The sequence below is a fragment of the Convolutriloba macropyga genome, chromosome 9 (assembly GCF_964194025.1).
Source record: "Convolutriloba macropyga chromosome 9, txConMacr16.3, whole genome shotgun sequence".
Lineage (NCBI taxonomy): Eukaryota > Metazoa > Xenacoelomorpha > Acoela > Convolutidae > Convolutriloba > Convolutriloba macropyga.
In genome coordinates this window covers 4,232,282-4,253,879 of record NC_134476.1, presented here as the reverse complement: position 1 = coordinate 4,253,879, position 21,598 = coordinate 4,232,282, and the positions used below count along the sequence as shown (strand labels likewise).

Sequence of the window (21,598 nt, the reverse complement as noted above, 5' to 3'; positions counted from 1 at the left end):
ATTGCTAAACCGTCCGATTGAGTGTGCCAAATTTTATTACACTTTGTGAACATTCGTAACGGCTAGTCTCAAAAGGCTCTTCATAGCTGACTTCGTAATCTCAGGAACCTCGTCACTGGAGTACAGTTTTTAATAGCAATTTCAGTTGCCGCCTTTCAATTTAAGCGCAATTTCAATGTGCCGCCCTGAGTTGACTGACTACCCTATAAGGGGAGGGACATTTTTTTAATTGGCCTTTTTTTTATTGAAGGTAATTTGGAGGCAGCTTTGCTGTTTATAAGCCCAGATCACAACAGTACATAATAACTCTTGGGTCTCGTTTTTTTATTTTATTTCGAGACTTCAGGACTATGAAGCTATTGCAGCTAGTTTATGGTAATCTGCCTGCTATTTTTATTTTAACGAATGGTAAAATTGTGATGTCCTTTCAAAAGGGATTATGATTTCAGATATGTCAATGGTAAGCTGTTTGATAATTTCACATGTTCAATAAAAAAATACTTGAAAGGGATTTACTTTTGAGAATTTAGGATGAACACGACGTAATATCAGCTCAAGACTTACAGTTTGGCGGTAAACCAATAACGATCAATCAAATTAAATATTGCTTATTTTCTAGCTCCTTATGGGAACAAATATATTTTTTACAGATTACAGCAGTGGCACTGAAAATGGAAAAGAAAAAGCCAGTGTTAATAGTCAATCGAATTCTACCCCTGCTAGGATACCTGTGCTGAATGCCTCTCAAGACTCTGAGGATGATCATTTTTCTGACCATGATGACAAGTCTAATGTAAGACCGTAATCTTTTTGTTCCTTTTAGTGTATTGAAGTCGTCTTTTCACCAACTATTAACCGACCAAAGTTCTTTTGGGGAATGTTTTCTTATAATTACCGAAAAATAATGTCAGTTTGGCCGAATTAATCTTGGGTTTGAACAGCTTTTCTTCTGGTCTTTGAAAAGATGTATTAGACTTTTAATGCTTTTCACGACTCCAGTTAGCATTGATTTAAATGCACTCGTTTTGAACTGATTCGTTCAGGTCCTCACGGGAAATTTGAATGACACTTTTTAACGTTTATTGAATAAATGCTGCGAATCAGTTTTTTGTTTAAATTAGCTAATCACATTTCCAAATTGTTCTTCAGGTCACAAATAACCTTAATTGGACCTCAATTGCAAAAGTAATAAAAAAATATTTACGAAAATAAATTTACGAAGTCGAAAACATACTTTCGAAAGAAAACAGAAGTCAAAATTGGCAGCAAGATTAAAAAAAATAATGAGGTACTCAAATTGAAAAAAAAGCCAGTGCAGGAGTTCTGACAAATGCGAATTGGATCTTGCAGCGCGCGTAAAAGCTTCTAACACATTCACTAAAAATCATCAAATTTAGAACGCTGAAAACCGGTAATTTGTATAACACTTGAAGTTACAAAGTGATGAGTGTCACTTTTTTGAAGCACTTGAGCCAATGGGCCCAATATCGGTCAGTTCGGAAAACTTATTTTGAGAATGTGACGGTCCTTAAAATTTCGAATCAATTAAACTGATTTAAACATGTACACATTATCAGATAGAATATTCTAGATTGATGCAAGCTGTAACTAATATTTGCTTAGTAAATAGAGAGAGCTAATTTGGTAGTAGCAGAAAGTTAACTATTTTGAAACCTCAAATTTTGCTAATTTTGAGAGAATATACTTACTCAATAAGAATATATAGAAGTTGTCGATCCACAGCATCAGAAGACAAACCGCTCAGCTGAAAACCTAAATAATCAAAACCCATTTTGGAAATTGTGCATGCACACACGCAAACAACTTGATTAGTACATTCATGCAGTAAATCTAACTACCTCGTGCAACAAGAAGAGGAAGAATTCAGCACACCACATGGTGACAGGAGTGGGGACAGGAGTGGCAGTCCATCGTTTCTGCGGTATATTGTACTGCAAGAGTATTTTACAAATTTTAAACTGCACCGGTTGAATAGGGGTTTATCGGATGATTAACAATCTTGATCGATCATATTCTGTTCAAACTGTTAATCATCCGATAAACCCCTATTCAACCGGTGCAGTTTAAAATTTGTAAAATACTCTTGCAGTACAATATACCGCAGAAACGATGGACTAACAATTGGCAATCAATTGACAAATCAGGTGGAACCAACTATGATACGATCAACTTTCTATGGCCGTAGGAACAGCATCATCAATAAATTCTCAATTATTTATTCTTGGACTTGAATATTCAAATTTGGATCTCGGATACAATATTTTTTACTCGGAATTCTATTGGCCCTTTTGGCTCTTCTTTTCTATTTCGACTGATAACAACTGGACTGGAACAAAGTGGCAAAACTCGTAAAGAAAACTCAATTTTGACCGTCAAAGAAAAATTGTAGTAAGAAAACTTTTGTGCCCGGAAGTTTCCTGAAGTGGGGGAGTGTGACGGTCCTTAAAATTTCGAATCAATTAAACTGATTTAAACATGTACACATTATCAGATAGAATATTCTAGATTGATGCAAGCTGTAACTAATATTTGCTTAGTAAATAGAGAGAGCTAATTTGGTAGTAGCAGAAAGTTAACTATTTTGAAACCTCAAATTTTGCTAATTTTGAGAGAATATACTTACTCAATAAGAATATATAGAAGTTGTCGATCCACAGCATCAGAAGACAAACCGCTCAGCTGAAAACCTAAATAATCAAAACCCATTTTGGAAATTGTGCATGCACACACGCAAACAACTTGATTAGTACATTCATGCAGTAAATCTAACTACCTCGTGCAACAAGAAGAGGAAGAATTCAGCACACCACAGAGAAGAAAATAATCATTTGAGAAGAAAACTAAAATTAGTGGTTGATGAGCAGAAAGAGAGGGTTGACTTGTCACCTGGAACGAAAACACCTCTAAAAATGCAAAGCTCCGTTGGACCTATAAATATTGAAGGGGAACCTGTCACAGAATTGTCCAGTAACAACAAAGTAAATACAAACAAACCGTGTATGATAGGTGTATGATACTTATTGCTTTGTATGGTTTCGTTGTAGAGATTCAATGGAATATAGCCCACCTAAACTAGACTACGAGAATAGGTTATGAAACTGAAGTTGCTATCAGAATCAATGTTTTGAATTGGTTGCCTCAGGATTAATCAGAAAAGCATATCTGTTTATTTGAATTAATAAGAATGCGAGCATTTAAGAACCTGTCACAGAATTGTCCAGTAACAACAAAGTAAATACAAACAAACCGTGTATGATAGGTGTATGATACTTATTGCTTTGTATGGTTTCGTTGTAGAGATTCAATGGAGTATAGCCCACCTAAACTAGACTACGAGAATAGGTTATGAAACTGAAGTTGCTATCAGAATCAATGTTTTGAATTGGTTGCCTCAGGATTAATCAGAAAAGCATATCTGTTTATTTGAATTAATAAGAATGCGAGCATTTAAGATAATGGAATCAGTTCTGAGTTTTTAATTGCTCTAAAACGACGTTTGCAGCAATTATATTAGTCCTGTTGGTCTTTTTTAAATGCGATTTTTCGCCTGACCGATTTTTCGTCTGACCCATTTGACTTTTCGTCCTCAAAAACTGAATAAAAAGGTAGCGCCCAGCGGGTATTAAGTTCTCTTAGAGCCTTTCAGCACACTAGTCTCCAAGTATGCGATTCACAGAAACTGTTTTGGAGATTTAAAATTATGGTGTGAAGGGCGTTCTTAGAGGGTGACCCCCCAAGGATGTTAATCTCGCAAGATTCTTGCAAAAGGACGTCAATCTTGCAAGATTCTTTTAAAAGGATTTTAATCTTGCATGATTCTTGCGAAAGGATGTTAATCTTGTAAGGTTATGGATAATCATGCAAGAGTAGCATCCGAACCCGACTCGAGTTGTTTGCAGACAATAACCAAAAACTCTCTGACGTATAAAAATTTTAGATCTGTCAATTTTTTGTAAATATTAATAAAAGACTCGTGCACCCGACGAGTAACCTGTCTATTTGGAAATGGAATCTACCAAGAATTTTGAATAGCCTAGACCACGCAATAAAAGCTGAACCTCATCTAGATAATTTATCTTGAAGTGTGAACTGCCACAACAACCCAAGAAAAATTCAACTTTTTTAATAAGAAGCAAAGCCTTGTACACCATCTTTGTATAAACGTACGAAGTAAATTGTGTTAACATGGTTGATAATAGAAATTTGAGAAATAAATATTAACCGCATGAAGAAATCTAAAAGATGAACGAAAACAATTTCGATTTCTGGCAATGACAAATTTGTATGCTCTCAATTTAGTCAGCTCTTATGGAAAAAAGTGGATTAAAAGGGGGGGGGGGATTTTTTACCCGAACTTATTCCAGAGAAGGTAATTTCAAATGGTGTCCCATGAATAGTTCTTATTGTCGTTAGACTAAAAAGTTTTCAATTTCTCGTTTTTCAAAACAAACGAAATTTCGAAGAATCTAAAAATATGGTGTTGCTTATTCAAATAATTAAAAATTTAAACATTTTTATCCATTCTCGTCGTTTTTTATTTTTAAAAAAATTTGGATTCTCATTTTTGAGACGTATTAATTACTCTAGAACGAAGTTCATAGCAATATTGTAAAAGTGTTGGTCTTTTTTATGCAATTTTTTGCTTGATAGTTTTTGCGCTTTTCTTCTAGATCATTCTTTGGCTTCTCAAGAGACTTTTTCCGCTTTCTTTCTTCATTTTGAGTGATCTCTTGTTCTCACTCCGAAGTAAATTTTGTTGCTAAAATAATAACGTTTGCAGCATAGCAACAAAAAGGGACTGAGAGCCAAGTGATTAGTGCTTCTGGTGAGGGATCGGGAGGTCCATGGTTCGAATCCTGGCGTAGTCAACTGTTTTTCCATCCGACCGTCGTTCGAGAGCAATTCTGCCGATATTAGTAGTTTTATGTTTTTTTAAAAAACCAAGCGAAAAAAAATTAGCTTGAACATTTTGTTCTAGAGCATTCTTTGGATTTAACTTCTTGTGTGACTTTTTCACGCTTTACTTCTTGATTTTTTCTTGACTTTAATTGCTCTTATTCAGAAGACAAGTATGGTTCTTAAACAAAAGCGATTGTAAGATAAGTATATACAAAGGCGTGGTAGCTGAGTGGAAAATGTTTTATTGCTCGAACAAAATTTGAAAGTAATTATCGTAAATTTGTGTGTCTTTTTGATGCAAAATGTTTGCTTGACCGTTTTCTTCTTGAACACTTTCTTTTTGACTTCCCGGGTGATTTTTTCACTCTTGACTTCTTGGTTTTTTGAGTGGTTCGAATTGCGCGCATTCAGAGTTTAAGTTCGTTGCTAAACTAAAAGCGATTGTTTAGTAAAGACTGTGCATAACCCGTGTAGCGTAGTGGTTAATGTTGCTGGCTCTCATCCGAGAGGTGGTGGATCAACCCCCTCCAAGAAGATTTTGCAGTATAATAGTTTCTCTAGACTATGCCCCGATCTAAATTGTTTTGCTCAACAGGCTTGCGAGAGCAATCTGTCAGATATTAGTCGGTTTATGTTTCTGGTTAGTACGCAGTAGGTTGGGGGTTCGAGCCACTCGTGCGGAATTGTACCTATCAAAGTTTATCTTGGCTGCACGCCCTAAATCAAATTGCCCCGCCGAGAGCAGTTTGTCCGATGTTAGTTGGTTTTTTTAATTTTTCTTTTTCTATAATGAGTAAAAACCGTGAAAATTTGACTGAAAAAAGTCTGCTTTCCCTCCATTAAAAAAATTAAGAACAATGAAACCTAAAACGTTCACCTTAAAAAAAGCAGGCTTTCAACGGTAATTTCTCGTTATGTGAGAAATTTTTTGCGGCTATGCTTTCGAGCAATCTGTTGGTTCTGTTATTATCAGTTCCAGATGGTCATTTTTGTCTTTTGTAATATGATATCTGCTGTCATATCCTATATCCAAAGTTTGTTTGCTCCTAAAATATTGCTTTCACTCTATCGTTTTACAGCTCCTAAGCCCAGAAACAGCCAAAAGCAAACAGAGGTTTCTTTCCTTCGAGTACTATCAGTCATTCTTCGACGTCGAAACGCATCATGTAAGCTGTTCTTAAAATTCAACTTTGTTCATCAGATATTGATTTGAAATAGGAATTTGTTTTAGGTTTTGACAAGAATGCAGGCATCAGTTATCTTGAGTTGGCGCAATAATTTTGTGAAACATTACCTGCGTCCGAATCCCGATCTATATGGTACGGTTCTCAAAAGACTGGTATATTTCCTGTTAATGCCCCCAATTACCCTCGCCCAATACGTTTTACAAAGTGTGCTTCTAAATTATGTTAGTTTTCATACATAATATGCGTGTGGGGGCTGCAATTAATATGATCTCATTATGCTAAACTCATTTATGGAGAAGATTCCAAACTTTTAATAATCTTGAACCAAAATAGTTTCTAATTTCAGGACCTTTTTGGATTGCAGCGACGCTTGTGTTTGCAATAGCCATAAATGGAAATTTTTCTTCGCTTGTGAAGAACTACAGTGGTAGTGGGAAAAACTCAACGCAGAAAGTCACGAGCCAATGGGCATACGACTTGGATACCAGTCAGTATACTGAGTCGATCTTTTCCCTTTGAGCCCCCCAGTACATTTTACACACCCTAGATACAGATCACGTGACAGGACATAGTATTTCATTATTTAGAAATGCGGCTCGTGTGCTTGGGGGGGGGGGGGGGGGGTTGGTGGGGCAAATGATATTTATTCACTAAGCTGGCAGGCACAAATAGCAGAGATCTGAAGACTGCTGATTTTGCAAGTCAACTGTTTTTTTTAAAAAAAATTGACAGAGAAAGTAAGGTTTTGTGTTTTAGTATCAACAGCTGGTTTGATCATGTCGCTGTATTTGGTCTGTGTACCCACACTGTACTGGCTGTTCTTGAGATGGAGAAAGAGTCTTAACATGTTTACCCTGTTGGAAATTGTGTCTCTTTACGGCTATTCTCTAACTATATTCCTACCTGCATCGGTTTGTTATGATTCTATGCTCTTTGAAAATCGAATTCATCAAAATTAGTTTGACCAGTTTTTTTTGAAAAACAGACAATGCATTAGTCTTGGCATTGTTTAATTGTGGTCAATAGCCGCCTCAGCTGGCTAGTATAGCGCTCCTATTTTTTTTACAATTCAGAGAATTTGAATTATAATGGGGCGCTGTCTTTTTTTAAAGATCTGTTCACACATTTTAATGATTTTTGAAGTCAAATTGGAGTAGTGATTTTGGTCACGCAGAAACAGGAAGTGGAGCGAAAAAGCGAGTGGTTTTGCGGCGTGAAAATTTTTTTGCTCTAATTTTAAAGTAGAGTGAGAAAACGGTGTTTGAACAAAAAATTCGCTTTCTCGCTGGTGGTTCTTTGTTCACATGCGGCAATTTCACTTTGATTTTTACTGTTTTTTCGATTTTTTGGATCGAATTTTTTTCTAAATGGTTTTCCCAATCCATTCCCACTCCGTTCTAGGTCTAGTTTTCTGTGTAGTCAATGAAAATTCTTTGAATTGTGCGTCAGGACTTGTCCTGCTTTTTTTTTCGTCGTCTGACGCTCTTTTTTCGTTTTACATTTGTTCACACAGCAAAGCTGAAAAAGTTAAATTTTCTGAATGACTTCTTCTTCTCGCTAACGGCATTTGCGCGCGTGACGTCATTTCTCACCCGCTTTAGCGAAAGTTTTTAGGTTATTTGCGTGATTAGATTTTGATCATACGTGACTTACCTCACTCAATAAAATGACTTTTGCACTTTAAAACTTAGGTTTAATTTGAATTTGTTTAAGGCCAAAGGAACTCATATATGCAGTAAAGGTCCCTAATATTAGGCTTTTGTGGAATGAATTTTAACAATCTTTATTGATTTATCGCTGAATGCTTTTAGCCTAGTTTTTTGAGCAGCGTCGATTTTTTTTTCAATTTAGATCTGTATCTGTTTCTATCTCTATTATATGGCACGTAGGTCTATTCTTTCGCAGCTATTCCGGCAATCTGCCGGCGATGTTCAATTTTTTGGATTGGTTCTTTTCTAAATGGTTTTCCCAATCCATTCATGGTTCATTCTAGCCCTAGTTTTTTCTTTGAACCAAATTTCTCGGTAGTGGTTTTTTTTGTTCACATGCGGCATTTTTATATTGCTTTTCCATTTAAAAAAATGTTATCTATTTTTTAGAAAATGGTTTTCTCAATTCACTCATAGTCCGTTCTAGGTCTTTGTATAGTCTATGAAAATTTTTTTGAATTGTACGTCAGGACTTGTCCTGCTATATTTTTTTTACTTCGTCGAATAAAAATTTTTCGCTTTACCTCATTTTGCCGCTTTTTCGACATTTTGCGTGAAATCTTTTTTACTTCTCTAGGCTAGTTTCACTCTTGTGTAGTTTTGCTAAAAGTGTTTTTAGACAGCAGTTGCTCAGCAAAGCAATTCAGAATGAATAGAGTCAGTATCAAAAAAACGACATTAGAAATAGAAACATGATAAACCCATAGAGCCCGATTTTAGATGCCCGTTACTCGAACTTTGTTCTTAGTTACCATCTGTAATGCTTATTGGTATTGATGCTAGCCCCTTTTTGGTCTTAATGCGAAACAGGAGCATGTTCAGCTCCTAAATGACATCAAAATATTCCGGCAATCTACCGGGTATGTTTTAATTTGCATTTTGATTCAATGATGAAGGAGTGCTTAATTTTTTGAAAATAACGAATTCCAAACTGGTGAAACTAATTTGTTCTCTGATAGCAAAAAAATAGTGTTTGGCTTGGCTTTTGCTAGCCCAGGGGTTTCAGACTTCTTACTAGACTATAAATATGCGATTCATGGAAACTTTTGCAGACCGAAATTCATGGTGTGAGGGGCGGTATGTAGAGTTCGACCCCTCCCATCAGCCCTCCGCCCCCATGCGCTCCCCCCATGCCCCCACCCTCCGTGTGCTTCTCCGCTGTGCTCAGCTCACGCCCCTTCAATTAAGGTAAATCTAACCATCCTAATTGGTAGCTAGCTACTGACGAAACCAACCGCTCGCCACTCGTTTGATAGTAATTCGCCCGATTGTTATGTTTGAGTAAATTTTGTCTTTTATCAAATTTTCATATACGTGGCGATTAAAATGAGCTGTAGAGTTTGACGATTAATTTAATTTTGAAGACATAAAAGTTAAAGAAAAATTTGCTTAATTTTATGGTTTACTAATTTTGTTTTTTTTATGCAAACTAAACTTGACTGATTTTTATTTTCCGAAAGAATTTTTTTGTCCTGACTTCTTCCGCTTGATCTAAATTGCTATCTCATTTCCACATTCATAAGCTGCTAATCCTTTGCTTGAGAGTAGTTTATCCGACGTTAGCCGGTGTTATTAACGCCAAGTTTTGTTCTATTAATTTTTTTAAATTGGCGGAAGGTTCTTTAGTGTCTTATTTGTTTTGGTGGCTTAAATGCGCAGAAAGATGTCCCGAATGCGCCAAATTTACGGATTTCTTTTAAATTGAAAACGTTCATGGGTTTTTGACTTCAGATAGAAATGTTTTTTGGAATTAATCTCATCTTCGTTTTTGTATATTGCACGTTCTTTATGTTTTGATCATCTAATACTTACTTGTTTGGATATCAGGAGCTCAATTTTGAATTTGATGTAATGGTTAAGAGTCTCTGCTTGAAGTCACTGAGAACTCCTGGCGTTTATCGAGAACCGCGAAGCGGTTCGAGATATCAAGTCAGAATTTCGAAGTGACTTCTGCAGAGTCGCTTAACCATGCTTAAAACACGAAACGCGCACGTTTTAAAATGACGAAAGTCAACGAAATTCAACTTCTGGCTAAGTAGCAACTTCGGCATTTTGACATCTGGCACTGCAGACTTCCGGCATTTTAAAATGTGCTTGTGAGTGTTTTAAGGTAAGTTATTCACTTTTCTTCTGGATTGTAATATAGGGCTTGTTTTACTAGGATTATTCATTTTTCCTTGTCATAATTTTTTGTCCAATGCACGAGTTTCCCTCTCGTTTAATTTGAATCCCTCTCGTTTTGATAATTTTAGCCGTTTGTGTAAGCTCAATTTAGTCCGAGTAACTTTTTGATGAACACATATGGATGATTATTCAAGAGATAGAAAAGGCAGGAAGTGGACGGAAAACGCGTGTTTTTGCGGCGTGAAATTGTTGTTAATTGCTCTCAAACGCAGTCTGTAGTAATTATATTAGTCCTTCTGGTCGCATTTTACTTTTCGTCCTAAAGAACGGGGTAAGTATTCGTCGTAGCTGTCACTAAGTTTTCGATTCACTAAAACTGCTGCAGAGAAATAAATTAGTTATGAAGGGCGGTTCTTCAGAGGTACCCTCTTTTCCAACTCATTTCACCCGTAACCACGCTCTACCCCCACCTCCAATTAAGCTGAAGCTGGCATCTCTCATCTCTAAGTTGTTGGTAGCTACTGAGAAAGTCATCCGCTCGCCAGTCGTTTGAGAGTATTTCGCCCGACGTCAGTCGTTTTTTTTCTTTAATTCTTAAGTAGACTAATAAAGCGGAATTTGATTTTTACGATAAGCTTTCTCGAAAGTGGTTTTTTGTTCAGCTTTGGGAATTTGACTTATGTTTTTGTTTTTTTAAGGATTTTAACAAAGGAGCACTATATAATAAAGGTTGTTGACAATAAAACAGGGTGACCAAAGTAAAGTAAGCAATTTGAATATTTTCAGACAGTATTTTCGAAACCATTTGATTTGTAATTGGTTTTTATGTTGCATCAGCAGCTCAATGAAATCAATAATTTACCCATTTACAGCAAGGAAATTTTTTGTAGCTACTTTAGCAATCTATAATTTGGTATAGTAAGAGCTAGTAAATTATATGTTTGAAATGTAGTAAAATTGAAAATGTTAATGTTTCTGAGTTAAATATGGGGATTGCTGCAATAGAGAATCAGCAAGATTCCGTGCAAGTCCACTTGTGTCATGATAAATATATCCAATGGCTGCATATATTCAATCATGTCCAAGAAATAAATTCTTTTTTTTTTCTTTTTTTTTATAGTACGCAGAGGAATAATAATTGGTAGATGGCAGCTCCGGTGATTGTAAAGTAAGTAGTTATTTATTTATTATTCTTACCATATTTTGGGTAGATGGTAGACTAGTAGAGATGACTTAATGAAAAGAGAAAAAGTGATAAAATTCATAATATATGTAAACATATCAGAAATGATTTTTTTGCCTTTTCTTTTTTCATTATTTCATCTGTACCAGTCTACCATCTACCCAAAATATGTTAAGAATAATAAATAACTACTTCCACTGGAGCTGTCATCTACCAAAAGATTGATAGCGAAAATTGAGTGAGGGTGAAACTTCCGCAGAATCTTTTTTGTGAACTTTTGATTATTAAACAAGAGTTTCAGCTGTTATGGTTGATACCAGTTGTGGCAGTACAGTGGTCAGTTTCGATAGTGGCTCTTCTAATCTCATCTGCTGCCTTGTGTCTCGCTCTGTGGCCTTCACTTCAAGAAGAAGACATGCCAGTTAGTTCTCAATCTCACAGAACTTTTCTCAAACTGTTTCTTCATTTCTTCCTCAAACTGTTTCTTCATACTATGTAATTAGTAACTTATTGGTACCGGGGCACCTTTTTAATTGCTGACAATATAAAATTGGTGCTGGTGAAATCGATTTCTTTTATAATCAGGACTTTTTCAGTGTGGGCACTCCTTTTTACTGCATGCCGCTAAATGATATTGGCATGATAATTTGGGTTAAATGTTCGGACCCATCTTAATGGGGGGTGAACTATATAGTCAACTGGCCTATCGATATATTTCGTCAATTTTGCTAATCAATATGTTAAAGTTGTTATCCATAGTGTTATTGGTTTTTACCTTTACAGACAAATGAGTGTTGCTGATTTGTTTGATCCGATTTTTCGGCTAAATTTTCTCAGAATTCAGCGTTTTTCATCAAAAATGGCACCAAATACGTATCCTTAGCTCATTTCGCTCATTTTTGTGGGAAGCAGAATCCTAAAAACTGCTGACACAATTTTTTCAAACTGCTAAGAGGGCTAGTTTTCTTCCGTTTCCTATGAGAGTGAAATTTTTGGCGGTTTTTCGCTAATTTAACTCGACAGTTATGCAAATCCATCATTTGTTTTTGATACATTGACCTTTTTTGTCAAATTGTCTATTTCACTGAAAATAGGAGTAATTACGTGTTTTCAATAGACGAGCAGCAATAAAAGCGCTAGTTTTGGTCGTTGGGTTTTGCAATCCAAAAATAATTTGGATTGTATTGAAGCGCTGTCTTTCGCCGTTTTTGTTTTGTTACTTACTGACCGTGATCATTTCAAATCAAGGCCGGATTATTGAGATATCCCGTTTAAGTGCAAATTAGGCCCAATGAACATATGATAAAATTTTAGTAAAGAAATCGTGGTTTTTATGGCTTCAACGCCAACACTGCGGAAAATTTTTTGTGAAAATGTGAGTTGTGCCGGTATTCGTTGTTTTGTAGTGCTATGACTTAGTCTCGCTAATGACAAGTCTAACCGGTTTTCTAAAAGTTCTAAAAGATTTAATTGCTCTTGAATGAAATTTTTAGCAATTATTGTAAACGTGTTAGTCTTTTTTATGCAATCTTTTCACTTGACCGTTTTTGCACTTTTCTCCGTTTTTGCACTTTTCTTCTAGAACATTGTTTGACTTCTCAAGTGACTTTTGAGTGATCTCTATTGCTCTCACTCCGAAGTAAAGCTTGTTGCTAAAATAAAATCGGTTGCAGTATATCAACAAGAAGGGCCTGATAGCCGAGTGGGCAGTGCTTTTGGTTAAGGATTTTGAGGACAATGGTTCGAATCACGGCGTGGTAAAATAATTTTCCACCCGCCTACATTGCGAGGGCAATTATTCCAACATTAATCGGTTTATGTTTTTTATTGCATCGAAAGAAGGCGTAATTGAGCATATGCAATGTTTCTTGAGACTAAATTGTGTTTTTAACGGCTTTGGCTCTGTTTTCTCGCAAATAGTTTTTAGTTTTTGACTCTATTTGTCGTCTACTGTATTTTTTCTGTCGTTTGACATATTCCGGCTATTGAAAGTTTTCATTTGATTCTTGTTTGGGTACAAGTGAACCTATATAAGGATTTCAATTGATAGTCTATGGTTTTAATTTTAATTGATAGCGCCGTCAGCCTCTCAAACGGCTATTTTTTAGGCGCTCTCCTGTTTTTTACAATCCAAAGAATTTGAATTGCATTTGGGAGCTGTCTTTTTTAAGATCTGTTCACAGATTTTCATTATTTTTGAAGTAAAATTGGTCACGCCGGAACAGGAAATGGAGCTAAAAAGCGAGTGGTTTTTCGGCGTGAAGTTTTTTTGCTCTAATTTTAAAGTAGTGAGAAAACGGTGTTTGAACAAAAATTCGCTTTCTCGCTAGTGGTTTTTTTGTTCACATGCGGCAATTTCACTTTGGTTTTATACTGGTTTTTCCATTTTTTGGATCGGATTTTTTTCGAAATGTTTTTCCCAATCCATTCATAGTGTCCATTCTAGGCCTAGTTTTTTGTTAGAATCAAATTTACCTTTCGCGCTATTGGTTTTTTTTGTTCTCGCTAACGGCATTTTGACATTGATTTTCTGTTTTTTAATCCGATCTTCTTAGAAATGGTTTTTCCTATTTACTAATAAATCGTTTTATGTCTAATTTTTTGTTTAGTCTGTTTGTTTGAACTGTACATCAGGACTTGTCCTGCTATGTTTTTATTCGCTTGACCTTTTGATCACGTTTTACATGAGCCAGGATTTTCACGTTTTACTTCTGACTGACTTCACTCACTGTTTCAACTGAATGGATTTAAAATTCTTTCAAGCATTGAATTACGTAATTTAGTGAATACGGTCAATGTCTAAAGAGCAAAATCAAAATAAACGGGTTAAACCCGTAAAGCCCGGTCATTAAGCTTTTTTGGGTTAGGTTATGCAAGCTCATTAGAGCGATTGCTAGCTGATATTTTTGTATTAAGCTTTATACATACCCTTCAGTTTAGAATCTGAAGTAAGTATAGGTTTAGAATCTAACTGAAACTGCATGCTCATTTAGAACAATTTTTGAAACTTAGGAAAATTTTTTGTCAATTTCTATCTCTTTTTTTCTTTTTGTTTCAATCCCGATGTGCGTCTATTCTTTTGGCAATCTGCTGGCTATGTTTGACTTTGATATTAATTATTTTCAAAAAAAACATAAGCGGTTTTTAACTTTGACCCTTTTGTGGTTTTTTTGTCTACCTGTTACTTATTCTCATTAAGGAAATGGCCCTTATTTTTTCTGGTGACGTACAACTTTATTTTTTTTTAGTTTATTGTTGTATCTGATGCGATTTGTCTTTGTGATTAAGTGCTTCTTTTTTAAAAGAAAATAGACATTGACTTTGTCGCAACCAATGCTGCTGCTCTGTGTTTTTTTTTCTCGTAGTCTCAGTAGTGGCAGGTCTCGTCGGCTCTCTAATGTGGAATTTTATTCATTTAGTGATTCGAGTTTAAAGAGATTTTATTCATACACCAATTTTTTTTCGAACAGTGAGTGTTCGAAAGTTTTATTTCAGAAAGTTCTGAGTTTTCTGTTGGCAATTTTTTAACGCGATTTTTTTTGCCGTTTTCGGTCTGATCGATTTGATTTCTCTGTTCAGTTCAAGATTTAAAGAGATAGTTTGCTGAAACTGCTGAAAGAGCCCCTTCGTATCATGTGGAGTTGAGTTCCCTAAGCTCAACCTTGCTAGAACCAAAGCCAGTCTCGCGCCAATCGTTTTAGAGCGATATTCGGAAAAATTCCGTTATGCTTTGAACTTCCGGATGATTAACTCGACCCAGCCGAGCGCTTTTTCAGGTTGCCCCATCCTTGGAAATGATAACTAACTGCTATTTAGGTGTCGTTTGGAACCCTGACGGCTGTGGTGTTATTGCAAGGATTGCTCGTTATCTGTTTTATGGTAAGTCTTAATGTGACGTCATTTGGAGATCTTCCAATTGCGGCTTCATTCGCAGAAAACTCTACGACGAATGGTAGTGAAAGTAATGCCACCTCGAGCTTGGCTAATATTTCGTCCAATCAGAGCAAATTATTAAACAGTTCTGCTACAAACCATGCAAAAAGTGCCCATTTAATGAGTCAAGCTTCAGAAAGCTCGATTTAAGGAATCGAAGATGAAAAGATTTGTGGTGGTGGAGAAAAGAAACTTTGCAACATTGATTGTTGCTGCAAAACTGCTACATGTATTTAGGCTCTCTACTTATAATTTCAAAAGTGTACTAATTTTTCTGATGCTTGATTTTGTTCACAACGGTCCAATTTTTCCTTTTAGCAATTATTGAATCCACCTTTGAGGCGACAATTTGTCAGAAATAGTAGGTTTTTCAATTTGAGAGATTATCAATTTTTGTAACCATTCATTGTACCAATTGAAAGTTTTGTTTTAGAGGAGTTAGTTTATTATTTTGGTTTAGATTGGGAATGTAAAACAAATAGTTTAATTCCGGTGACATGAGATACTGTGGCAAAGGAAATGTATGAATGAAAATAAACAAACTAAATATGCTGCAAGCTGTCGGTAATGGGGCAGAAAAAAAGATGTAAAAATTTCAATGATGTAGCAGTTTTTGCCTCGCTAAAGATAACTAAATAGTAGCAGCAATAGTGAAATAAAGTGGTATGTTACAGCTCGTTGGCATCTGTTCTATTTGTTTGGCTTGTCTGTCGTAAATCTGTTTTCTGTTGCTGTTTAGCTCCAGCTCTAGCCAGGTACTGCATATTGGGGAAGGGATCTACTATCACAAGTTTCTGTGAAAATCAAGTGTTTTTGATGTGTTTCAACATTAGATGTAAAAGGCTTGGGAACCCTTTGTGCTAAAGCCGAAAACGATTTTATACGATTCTTTTAACGCTGAACATTTGATGATGAAATAGGAGGATTTTCTGGATGAAAAAAATTTAACATGAAGTATTTTTGCGTGAAAAAGGGAAAGAAAATGAATGAATTAAATATAAAATGATGTGTAATTGCTACTTGTTGATACTAGAAAGATGGTCATGCTGTTATTTTGATTTAATGATTCTAAGTTTCATTTGAGGATATTAAATGTAAGTGTACAAACGTGAATAGGTGATGCGAGTGATAATTATACCAAAATTTTTTTCAAAAATGATATTACAGTGAATATATTTATTTTACAATGAAAATGCCGAGAAAATTGTCATCAATAATCTCATAATTTATACAATTGAAAATTGATCCTAAAACATTGTCGAAATATCGACAAATGCATAGTCGGATTGTTGAACGTCGAGGCTAAAAGAAATTCAATTCACCGGGTAGAAGGGTTGGGGGGGGGGGGGGGGGGGGGGATTTTGGTACATTTTTAATAGCCGCCCTCATCTTCTCAGCCGGCTATTATAGCGCTCCTATTTTTGCAATTCAAAGAATTTGAATTGTATTGGGGCGCTGTCTTTTTTTAAGATCTGTTCACACATTTTCATGATTTTTGAAGTCAAATTGGAGTAGTGATTTTGGTCACGCCGAAACAGGAAATGGAGCGAAAAAGCGAGTGTTTTTATGCGTGAAATTTTTTCGCTCTAAATTAAAAGTAATGAGAAAACAGTGTTTGAACAAAAATTCGCCTTCTCGCTAGTGGTTTTTTGTTCACATGCGGCAATTTCACTTCAATTTTTACTGTTTTTTTTCAGTTTTTTGAATCGGTTCTTTTCTAAATGGTTTTCTCAATCCATTCATGGTTCATTCTAGGCCTAGTTTTTCTGTTGAAACCAAATTTCCATGTCTCGCTAGTTGTTTTTGTTCACATGCGGCCTTTTGACATTGATTTTGTTTTTTTTTTAATTTTTTTGATGTTTTTTTAGCAATAGTTTTCCCAATGCACTCATAGTACGTATTAGGTCTAGTTTTTTGTTTAGTCAATGAAAATTCTTTGAATTGTACGTCAAGACATGTCCTGCTATGTTTTTTTACTTCGTCGAACAAAGAAATGTTTCGCTTTACCTCATTTTGCTTCTTTTTTAACATTTTGCGTGAAATCTTTTTTGACTTCCCTAGGCTAGTTTCTCTCTTCTCTCATTCTGCTAAAATTGGTTTTGAACATCAGTTGCTCAGCAAAGCAATTCAAAATGATCAAGAGTCGTATAAAAAATTGAAATCAGAAATAGAAACGGGATAAACTCATAAAGACCAATTTTAGATGCCCGCTATTTGAACGTCATTCCTACAAGTCTTAGTTACCATCTCTAATGCTAATTGGTATTGATATTAGCCCCTGTAGCCTCTCTCTAAGAAGTAGAAGTATTTTCAACTACGAAATGCCATCAAAATAAATCGGACTTAAAAAATGTTTTTGTACAATATCTTAATAGCCGCACAGCGATAACTGGGGCTATTATTGGCATTCTCTTGGTTTTTTTTTATTTCGTCGTCATGATTTTTGTTACGACCATATGACGTCACAACCACTTTTTGTTCATTCGTTCACGCAATTTCAACTGAATTGCATGTGTGACGTCATTTTTCGCTCTTAGTGGAGCGAGTTTTTTTTGTTCATGCGCGTGATTAAGTTTTTGGTCACACTTGACTCACCTCACTCTCAAAAATGAGTTCCTCACTTTGGAATTGACTTTTATTTACTTTAATTCAAAGAGATAAGGTCAAATGAGTGTGTGCCACTCTAAATGAAGGTAATTTGAGATGAGCTAATAGAGGCAGCAATAAGTTTAAGATTTTTAATCAAAATATAACAGATCAGCCTTCAATGAAAAGACGAATTTTTTTGGTCTGTCTTTTTACTGTTTTTTTTAGACTGCCGATCTACGAATCTATTGCGGCTATTTTCTGGCAATCTGCCAGCTATGTTTCTTTCAATCCCAATCATGCTTTTAGTGGAATCAACGGCGGCTATTTTCCGGCAATCTGCCGGGTAGTTTAAAATATTCTGGCATTCCTAAATTTTAAATAGTGGTCATTTTAGCACATTATGTTTTTTTTTGGCTCATTGGGTTTTTTGGTACATCGTGTTGAATGTGATGTTGGAACGCATCAGAACACTACTTCGCTTGCTTCTGCTCCTGAATTTTTAAACGTTAAGGAAATATTCTCCAAGCTTGATGCAAAACAAAAATATGAGCTCGGTTTAAAATGGTAGTTTATCAGTTCCGCGAAAGCCGAACATTTAATTAACACAATTAGGTATGTTCCTTGAATCGAATCGTAATTTAAATATGAAGAATCGTGATTTGTTCTTCAAATTTCACGCCTATTTTGCATTATCTCAGCAGGTTATGGCAATAATTTGAAAAATTAACTGGCAGAACAAAGATACTTAAACTAGAAGTCTCATCTTTAATTGCTCTGGAACGAAGTTTGAAGCAATTTTTGTTGTCTGGTGCCTTTTTTATACATTTTTTGCTTGACCAATTTACATTCTTATTAATTATTCTGAAGTTTTAAAAACAAAGATGTTCATCAAAAAAAAGTAAAACTGATATTTGAAGTGCAATTGGGTAGACAAACTCAGAAAAATGCTATATCGGTTGTGACAAAAGGCAGCAGAAATTGTGAAAAAAGTCAATTTATGGGCATTTCTGAGAGGATTTAAAAATAAATATTTTTTAAAAAAATTTGAGCCCTATCTTTTACCGTTTTTTGCAATTTTTTTCCTCAAAAACGCTGATAGCGATTGAAAGATTGAGAAAACTTATTGAAAGTTTGAAAATTTTATGGTGTGAGAAAACATATTGTTGATAAAAATTGTAGATTTTTCATTTTCTTTTACCTCAGAAACAGTTGAAATCAGTTTTTTGAACAGTGAGCATATCCTATATTGTAATGACGTAGACTTAATTTGAAAAGTGTTCTGAAATTTTTTCTGAATTTTCTGAAAATTTAATTACGTTTTGGCATATTTGTAACAATACTGGCCAATGAACTGCTTACGGGAAATTTGTAAAATATGGGAAGACTTAGCTGATGTCAATTTGTTTCTTTTTCACTGATCTGGGGCTCGATGATCAAAAATCTTGCTTTAGGAGTGTTGTTATTGCAAAATTTAATTTTTGAAAAACGGAGTTTTTGTGGGTGCCGATTTCTTTGCTAGCGTGGTTAGCTGGCTCACTTCCAAAAAGTAGATTAATCAATCTAATGTGACAAGACTTGAAAAAGTGTTCTCGCCCCCACCCCCAATATAGTCGCTGTAAAACGAGTTAATCGTTGTCAATGTTATTAACTGCTTTCGAACGAAGTTTGAAAGTCGTTATGTTTCTTTTGATGAGGAAATTTCTTTATTTAAGAATTTCTCTTTTCTTTGAAGTAGGCGTCATTATATTCCAGCCCTTACCTGTCGTTCGTGAGCCAAACGTCCGATGCTCCTCGGCTATGTTTCTGTGTTGCCTGATTCCATTTATTGCAATCCGAGATTCTTCGAAATCTCCAATCGTGTGTGGTATAAATAATGTTAACTGTTGTTTAGGTGTTACTATGACTGGCTACACGGAACCGGGATCTAATTGGAGTAGTTGGTTCGCCTTCAATTTTGTAGAACAAAGTTGGTTTCAAACTTTTCATCAAACAGAACTAAGTCATTTCTTCACAGGTGCTGGCCTTAATTTCATTTGTACAATCGTTTCAAAAATGCAATCTAGTATACTGTGGGATTTTTAATTGTTTCACGGGTTAAGGGATGTTGTGTATATATTGAATATTTTGTGCTTTCATTGGTAAAGATGTTACAATTTTGTTGAATTAAATACTGTGTACACTTGAATATAGTTAATATAATTGAGATTGATTGTTGACTACTGTACAATGTTTTCAACAGTTTACAGAAATTTTGTGATGTTTGTTTTTAAGCCACGGGAAATGAATGCATTAAATATAGGCTACTGATTGATTAATAGAAGGCTTCAGCCTCTCAGTGGCTATTATTTGGACTTTCTCCTTTTTTTTACAATACAAAGAATATGAATTGTATTGGTGTGCTGTCTTTTTTCTTAAGATCTGTTCACACTTTTTTGGCCTTCTCTTGTCAATGAGAAGTCAAAGCAGAGAAATGATTTTAATCACGCTAAGAAGAGCGAAAAGCGAGTAGTTATAAGGCGCAATATTGTTTCAAACTGCTTTAAAGTCAATTGAGAGAAAGGCGTTTAAACATTTTCGTTTTCGAGAGCGATTTTTTCACATTCGGCAATCTGACTTCTCTTTCTGATGCTTTCTCTCCAATTTTCTCTCCAAAGTACGAATACTTTTTGAAAAGCAATACATGTGTTTTCATAATGCATAGTTGGTCTCAGTGGCTCCCTATTGAGGTTTATTCAAGTTAATTTACTGAGTTGAATAGAAATAACACGGTTTTAACAAATATCCTCGAATTTTTGAATTTTTCCTCTTTTATACTTTTAAGCGTTCTATAAATCAGCCTAATTATGGACAGCTCTAAGTAGCTCTTTGCGAGTTACAATTTAATCGATTTAACGGTTTTATTCATATTTAACGGTTTTCACGACTTCGACAGGACTTGAGTTCAAAAAATAATTTTTTCGATTTTCCCCGTTTTTTGAGCCGTCTAGTGGATATGTCACTTAGTCTCTAATGATAGATCTCATGTGACATTTTATTAGGCATATTTGTGTTAATCAAAAATTTCAATTCAAAACTGAAATTCAACCGATTTGAAGCAACTTGTGTCTGAAATTTAGTAGTTATTGTATTTCTACATTTGCAAGTTCTGGTAGTTTTCTTTGTTCTGTCACTGAGTGTCACAAATAACATGTCTTGAGGTTTTTCAATGTGTCAATTTACGTAAATTTAATGGTTTTATTCGTAGCCGACTAATTTAACGACTTTGACTCGACTGCATTAAAAATTTTCCTGATTTCCTGGATACCGACGGTTTTACGGGACTATTTCTTGTTCTGTGATTAAAAATAGGTTTCCTTTACTGTCTTCTTGGGAAAAATTAGGTCCATTTAAGGGTTACAGTTTACTAAAAATTAGTTGTAATGACTTCAGCATTAGTTTTTTTTCGAAAATTTTAACTTTGATTGGCTGCATTTGTTGCTACTTTTGTTGCGTAGTCCCCAATTTTTTTGTCTTAATTGAAGTTGATAATGCTTTCTATCTATGGAAATTAACACAGAAGCTGAACGTTTTTATCGTTGCTGTATTAAATGACTTTGATGTCATTCAATTTCAATAAAAGCGTTGACATTTTTTTGCTTAATGCTTGTCGTCCTTTAGCTCAGTCTGTCAATGTTTTTGTACAAAATTGCAAGTCTAAACTCCCATTGTGTGAAAGTGATTCACAATTGACGTTGTTGGACTTGATATCTTTTCTAAATGAGAAATGAAACTAATTTGTTTTTCAGATTTTTATAATGGTCTTTACTTTCGTGGACTTGTTGGTCTATGACCTGTTTATTATCTGAGGCTGAGCTACTGAATAGGCTGAAAGTGTTGTCTTCCGATCTTGAAATTGTAATTATTCACGACTGGTGCTGATTTATTTTTGTTTTAATTGGCTTTAACTTTTGATC

At 35.1% G+C, this 21,598-nt stretch overlaps 1 protein-coding gene across 2 annotated transcripts; it reads left to right on the top strand.

Moving 5' to 3' along the window:
- The first annotated feature begins 355 nt into the window (after positions 1 to 355).
- LOC142345569 (protein YIPF1-like) lies at positions 356 to 19,906 on the top strand. 2 transcript variants are annotated; one of them, XM_075397672.1, is made up of 11 exons: positions 356 to 460; positions 531 to 573; positions 651 to 793; positions 6,000 to 6,086; positions 6,152 to 6,239; positions 6,454 to 6,594; positions 6,864 to 7,018; positions 11,425 to 11,544; positions 14,940 to 15,002; positions 15,796 to 15,811; positions 19,537 to 19,906. In XM_075397672.1, exons 1-10 carry the CDS (start codon positions 440 to 442, stop codon positions 15,805 to 15,807), a joined length of 873 nt encoding a protein of 290 aa, XP_075253787.1. In that variant the 5' UTR covers positions 356 to 439; the 3' UTR covers positions 15,808 to 15,811; positions 19,537 to 19,906. The 2 variants fall into 2 exon arrangements, with proteins under 2 accessions (XP_075253787.1, XP_075253786.1); XM_075397671.1 differs by lacking the exon at positions 15,796 to 15,811 and having other exon boundaries at positions 359 to 460.
- Positions 19,907 to 21,598: the final 1,692 nt, after the last annotated feature.

Coding starts and splice junctions, on each gene's coding strand:
- LOC142345569 (XM_075397672.1), top strand. CDS start 440: ATGATTTCAGATATGTCAATG. Junction 6,595..6,863: donor GGCATACGACTTGGATACCA/GTCAGTATACTG, acceptor TTTGTGTTTTAG/TATCAACAGCTGGTTTGATC. Junction 7,019..11,424: donor CTATATTCCTACCTGCATCG/GTTTGTTATGAT, acceptor CAAGAGTTTCAG/CTGTTATGGTTGATACCAGT.